Source organism: Rhea americana, unplaced genomic scaffold (assembly GCF_003343005.1).
Source record: "Rhea americana isolate MKP2758 unplaced genomic scaffold, rheAme1 scaffold_124, whole genome shotgun sequence".
In the NCBI taxonomy this organism is placed as follows: domain Eukaryota; kingdom Metazoa; phylum Chordata; class Aves; order Rheiformes; family Rheidae; genus Rhea; species Rhea americana.
In genome coordinates this window covers 618,637-625,150 of record NW_028185306.1, presented here as the reverse complement: position 1 = coordinate 625,150, position 6,514 = coordinate 618,637, and the positions used below count along the sequence as shown (strand labels likewise).

Here is a 6,514-nt window from a genome sequence, read left to right as displayed (position 1 = left end):
TTTTTTTTTTTTTTTTTATCATTTCACCCTCTCCCCTAGGAAAAAAAGGCTAAGTAATAATTCAGCTTAGTGAAGGTGAACAAAGATCATAATTGAGAAAAAAAAATGTTTACAATCCAATACTTTCAAATTAGTTCTCTTTTAAAAGTTTATTCTAGTAGATGTATGCCTTCACACCACTTTTGTCACAGTATAGGCTGCCTGTACACCATTAAAAAACTATTGWAAATGCTATTTTACAACGGAAGCATTGCCTGCTGCAAGTTATATAGCATAACTCCACTTAATGTGCATGTGTATTAGCCACGTGCCACTCAGACAGTAAATAAAATTTCTTTAACATCTGTAATGGTTCATTATAGGGCAGAAGATAATACTATATTTTCAGCTTAATTTTATTTACTTATTTAATACAGTAGCAATGCATAGAACTACTACTTTTTGAATGCCCGTCACAGCTGAACAAAAACCCACAAGACTTCCACAAGCCTGATACTCTAAGCGGTATTAAACCAAATGGAAGGAAATATTGAGCTTATGTAAAGTTAAAATTATGTCCAAGTTAGCAACTAAAGAGATACTAAACTATTCCATCTTATATATTTAAAACAATTCCCAATTTGATGCATAATTTTCAGAATGAGAGAAGGACGAAAATAGTACAACTGTTTTTGCTCAGGTAAATATTGTTTCTCACAGCACAATGGGCTTTCCTGAAAAGGCCTTACATAAAAAGGCCACAAAACACCACTAGAGAGCAGTAGTAAGCCATGAGAAACAAAATGGCAATGAAGCCGTGCTATGTGACTTCGTCTTTACGTTTAAAAAATGCATTGCAATGAATCTTCAGCAAAGGATATGGTATGAAGACATCACAAGCAAGACTAGAGAATGAAGACTGCCACTGACCGAGAAAGTAAACCCCAGGGCTCAACAGGGGCTGTTCTAAGCTCAGTAAAGATCATTTCATTTCTTTCCACTACAGCTTAAATTAAAATATTTAATTACAAAAATCAAATACCTCAAGTAGAGCTTCCTAAACGTAGACACTAAACCTAAAGAACAAGAAAGCTATTCTAGAAAGTTCATAGTTATTTATCTGTGCAAAACTTGGGCACGACAGTGATAGCACTCACACTACAGCGATGGGAAATGCAGAAATTCTGACACAGATCTACAACTGTAAAATGAAAAGAAGTTCAAGAAAACAAAAAGGCTCGATATTAGAGCATGATAAATTTGCTCATTTTAGACCCATCACCTATAGATAAATACACTTTTTAACGCAGGAAACTAAATACTAATAAACATTCTTAAGAATGATTCATTCAGAACAATATTAGCAGTGATTACCCTCCTTCATCTGCTACAACAACTGGGAAAGGAAAAGGTTGTGCATTTATTTTTAACTATTAAGTGAAAACATTTTAAAGAAATATACTACAACCAATATTTAAATCATATTTCAGATACATCAAGATGTTAGCATTACAAGTAAAGATGGTTTCATCACTCAGTTGCTGGAGAGAATTTTGTTCATGGCTGGGAGACTCAAAGCTATGATAGACACATGCTGCAACTGTGGCTTTAATCCTATCAAAGGAGTACTACAGGAATAAGGTTTGTTAGCTCCAATGATTTGCAGATTGAAGAATATAAACATTAGAATGACAACAAAAGAGTAGCCAAGAAGATTTTCAAAACAGATCAGTTCTTTTTAAAGGGAATTCAAAGAGTCTGGTAAACTGAGTCTCCATTATCACTTAATTAGTCACATGTTTTTTAACTACAGCTTACAATTTCTTTACAATCTCTCTCATAGAATACTTTAAGTGCGCCTTCAAGACTAATTCAGATTTTTGTACTCGGATTTTTTCCAAATGCCAGAAAGCTTTGGAGGACAAGGAGAAGTTACAGCCCTCGCCTGTTTACCACATCTCTTTACCAGAGGCTCCAAACCCAAACAGGAGATAAAGAGAGAAGATGCACATTTGAACATCAGCCACTACTCTCTAGCAAGGTCATTCAAACCTCCAATGAAAGTGAGTCCACATTAGTATGTTAGATACTGCATCTGTGGTTATTTGTTTGCACAGGTTAGCACGTTTTACAAGGTTCTACCTGTATTTTCATTGTGTATATTATTGCTTCCAATGTAAGTTATAGGAGCATACAAATATGTAACAGGTCTGCAATCACACTTCCTTACATTTTTCAATCTCAGCTGCACAGTATTTGTACTTTGCATTTATTAAATTAGGTATTTTTAGTCTTCCAGAGACTTTTCCTGTTAAAATTTCTATCAAAGATCTTCTCTGACAATTTACATAAACAACCCTAAACACAAACTGAGCCTAAACTCAGTGATTCCTGATCATTCTTTTTCCCCCTTTGTCAGGGACCTAAGATGGCAGATGACTCTCTCTACTGTTGTTGTGTTTCGTGTTTCGCCACCAACCGGTTTGACTGGCATCCCCAATAAACTAGCCGGAAAAGTATTCAAGAGTTCCTGTCAAGCAGTGAGAAGCTTCACTGTTTAGCCTCACATACCGCTTATGACACTCCACATGCTTACTGTTCATACACTTCATCCTTGCCCAAATACTTACACAAGTGTTTTTTCCGGACTGCACTGATACTGATTATTCTAAAAGCATTTGCAAATTTTAGAAGATTCTTAGAAGCTATGATCTGATTCTTGTATCTGAACCCTACCATAAGATGCTTACAAATAACYATACAGTACTTTTCTTAAAAATAAAGTTATTCAGCAGCTAAGTAACTGTATTTTATTTTAAATAGCTATACTTTCATATATCACAATTTATTTCTTTAGCATCCAACATAAGTAAAACTATTTATGGGTACAGTATATATTTACAACTCATGTTTTCAAAGGCTGTTCAAGATGGAAGCCAAAAGGCAGGCACAGATTTGCTCTTACGCTCAATTTATGCAGGTCAAGGGCACACAAGGGGTTTTTCTTTTTTTTCCAGAAAACAAGACTAGACTTCAGCTTTTGAATGGCTTGTTACAAAAAAATCACTGAAGTTCTAGCCTGTTCGTGACTAGTTTGTGGGAGAGGAGGGAAAATATTTTGTTTCCTAAAATGTAAAGCAGAGAAACCAATACAAAACATACACACATCTTCCTGAATATAGTAATGGTAAAATATCTGTATTTTAGAGAGATATATTCTGTACTTGAATGGGAGAATTAATCAATCTGAGGCCTTGTAATAATCCTGTACTTAAGACACAACTGTAGTATAGAAATTTACTGCTATGAATTATAATTGCTTACTGTAAAATAGATTTGACCAATGCATTTGGAAAAAACCAACCTGTTTCAGACTGTGTTTCAGTGGCTTTCTCTTCCACAGTACCCTTAGCAGGGGTTACTTCTGTCRATGATGTTACTGCAACAAGCGAAATAAGCCTTTTAATAAAAAGTATTGCCTCTCAATTTTTGCACCCACAAAAGCTCTGAACAAAATGTTAAATTGTGATCTTAAAGACTGGTTAGTCCTTCAAGAAATGCACCTTAAGTGATCAATTGTTGTCACAATTCCTAAATACTTTTAATCTCAACTCGTAGGTATTTTTGAACCTAAGAGAATTGAATTTTTAGATCAAACAGAAGAATTATAAAAACAATAATATAAATCTCTTTCTCAATCCATTTTCTATTAATCCCACCCGGTTCCAGAGAAGCTAATCTTTTCCTCTGTCTACCCCCAACTTGTCCATTTGATTAATATAGACAAAAGTGCTATAGGTAATCTAACTATAATTAATTTGAAGTTTGCTTCTTTCAGTTCAGTGTGCCTTAAAGCTTGCCTTCACACTGTATGAGCCGATCTAATAAAATAATATTATCGCTCCTTACAATCTGAAAATGTTTGGTACTTTTTTTTTTTTTTTTTAATTCTTATCTCATAGGGTGGTATTTCTTTAATGTTTAGCCAAATTACCATACTTTCTGTTACCTTGTAATTAAGCAGTATAAAAAGATTACCAGTCTCATTAATGCTTTCACTTTCATCTTCTGGCATTTTAGAGGGTGGTGAAGGTGCTTTGCGCTTCATTCTTCGTAAAGAGGAGTTCACAGAAGCTGTGTCACTGAACGGCAGAGAGCCCTTTCTTACTACTTCTAGTCCTGGAGGGGCCTAAGAAGGCAGATGGGGAGGGAAAAGACTATTAGCCATCAAAAAAACCCCAGCAAAATAACTCCAGTAATTACTTTTCAAAAGGATTTGTAATACGCATTTGGGAAAACAAAAGCCTATGCCTATTACCAAAATTACTATGTTTCTGATCTTAAATTCTGAGTTTTCTCAAAAAAAGTGGGATTTTTTAGTGTAATTGAATATATTCACAGAAGCACAAGATACAGCAGGAAAAGAGAATCAGTCATGACTATATAGTATGAAAATAGAATTTGAATTCTTTTCTGCCTTAAGGCCATTTCAAGATGGGGATCCTCAAAGAACTTTTCTTCATGCTTTAATCAACAAGCCTGCTTCACAAAGTGGAATATGGAGGAGCCAAGATGGCATAAATACACTTACGAATCTTTCTTTCTTTCCAAAACCTCCCTGAAGACAGGACACCTGACCTGGGCAGTATCCATGGAACAGACACTTCTCATTTATCAAACTACCACTCACACCAAATATACATCTTACAGCAAGGGGACATTTTAAAAAAAGGCTAGAGTATTTCACTCTACATAATCAAAATTATAAAGAAAATTAMAAGAGAAAAGATACTAGCGCAAGTTGTCTGAGAAGCAGTCTGGCAGCTCTTGTTACCTCTCAATAGAACATTTGAATGAACAAACTGCAGCGGCAAAAACTACCCCCTGAGCTACCCTGAGGACAGTCAGTCACCTGCTTTGTTATATGCCACCTGGGTGCCAGTCAGGGCTGACAGATACCTACAGATAGGTACTTTCCTGCACGGTAAGGAGCAGCATTGTCCAAACATGCTCACGGAATTCCTCTACCAAGGACTTTAATGCCAAAGCAAGCAACTCAAACCGTTTAAAGCAACTCAAACCRTTTAAAGCAACTCAAACCRTTTAAAGCAAAGCGAGGCTCTGAATAACAGGGACAAAGACACAAGGTGAAATACTCTTTCAAGAAAAGTAGAGGATATGAACCTACATTCCACTCCTAATTAGAAATATTTGCAAGTTCTAATAGTTAACAAGTCAGATCCTAGATTAAAACTTCACACAAAAAAACCCACTTTTTTATAGTTTCTTATTTGGAGTTTCTAGATAGTTACATTAAAAGAAAGAAAAAGAAGAAGAATTAACAGTATTCAGCATCTGAGTTTGCAAGGGAAAAGGTGTCAGAGATAGTATTATTTCCCCCAATCACACTTTTTTTTTTGACTGTAAAATCATTTTCCTTTTTGATATTGGACAGCTGTATCTCTCTCCTTTCTGGTAGCTGCTGTACAGCTGTAGCCCCTTTATTTTGCACAAAGACTCTGCTCCTCTGTTCAAAGCTCTGCACCCTCATCTGCTCTGCACAGACTCCCCCCAAGCTGACTTGTTTGGCACAAGGTTCTGCATGTGCTTGCTCAGCTGTACAGCTGTCACCAGAGTTCCCTCATGCACAGAAAAAAAGTATGTGTGTGGGGAGGAAATAACATTCTCAGCGTAAGAGCAGAAATACTACTGCAGGATTTTAATAAACCTTTCTACTGCCCTTTGCATCCAAAGAAACAATTTGCAAAAGAGATTTCAAGCAAGTACTAAATGTTCCAGTTAAGGTTCAAGTGTTGAACAGATTTTCTCAGGAATTATTCAGCATATGAATATTAAGAGCTTTCAAATGTTACAAAGGTTGTAATATAAAAAATAGTACTTTAAGCAGATGGAAAAAAAAAYATTATTAACATGCATCTGACAAAATTTTGGAATATACATCCGGGTGTTCATGTGTCACACCAACTGCCAATGATACCAGTGCTTTATCAGTTGCACTTAAATTGAAGTTCATATTAGAATTGTTGAAGTAATTAACTGTGCTTGTGCAGAAACATCAGTGAACACTTGTGCAGACTTCTCAAACTCCYGAAATGCAGGAGCTCCATTTTTAACACTGCACACCTTCCTCATCCTGGAACAAACAAGAGTGCATTATGAGGCTTTTTAGCCTAAAAGTGTACAGTTTTGGCACTAAATCCCACACTATCCCAAGCACGCACCAACAAATGCCAGTGCTCCCCAACTTCCAGCCTCTCTGAGCAACAGCAGAGGTGGTGCCTGTTTGGTAAGTGTTTGGTAAGGGGCATAGTAGAGCATTTCACTGTCCTGGAAAGCATGTCTCGCACCAAGTGTCATTATACACACATTTTCATATCAAGAATACCTCTTTTCCTCCACAGATATCCTGGCTTAACAGAAGCTATACATGAGAATAGAGTAACAAAGCATATCGCTAATCATATTGCTAGCAATTTTTTCTTCCCTTTACACCATACAGGGAAAGAAGTAGGCA

The 6,514-nt window shown here is 36.1% G+C and overlaps 1 protein-coding gene and 1 long non-coding RNA gene across 2 annotated transcripts in view; one reads left to right on the top strand and one right to left on the bottom strand.

Moving 5' to 3' along the window:
• COBLL1 (cordon-bleu WH2 repeat protein like 1) overlaps positions 1-6,514 on the bottom strand; it is a 91,254-nt gene that overhangs the window by 16,922 nt on the left and 67,818 nt on the right. The window contains exons 8-9 of the mRNA XM_085325861.1: positions 4,018-4,168; positions 3,344-3,418 (exon numbers count right to left, since the gene is read on the bottom strand). Coding sequence (XP_085181987.1) covers positions 3,344-3,418; positions 4,018-4,168 — 226 coding nt within the window. The remainder of the gene's footprint in view (positions 1-3,343; positions 3,419-4,017; positions 4,169-6,514) is intronic.
• The window catches only part of LOC146600263 (uncharacterized), a 63,739-nt gene that overhangs the window by 37,738 nt on the left and 19,487 nt on the right, over positions 1-6,514 (top strand). Inside the window, exon 3 of the long non-coding RNA XR_014898323.1 lies at positions 1,888-2,042. This is a non-coding gene — a long non-coding RNA (uncharacterized LOC146600263). The remainder of the gene's footprint in view (positions 1-1,887; positions 2,043-6,514) is intronic.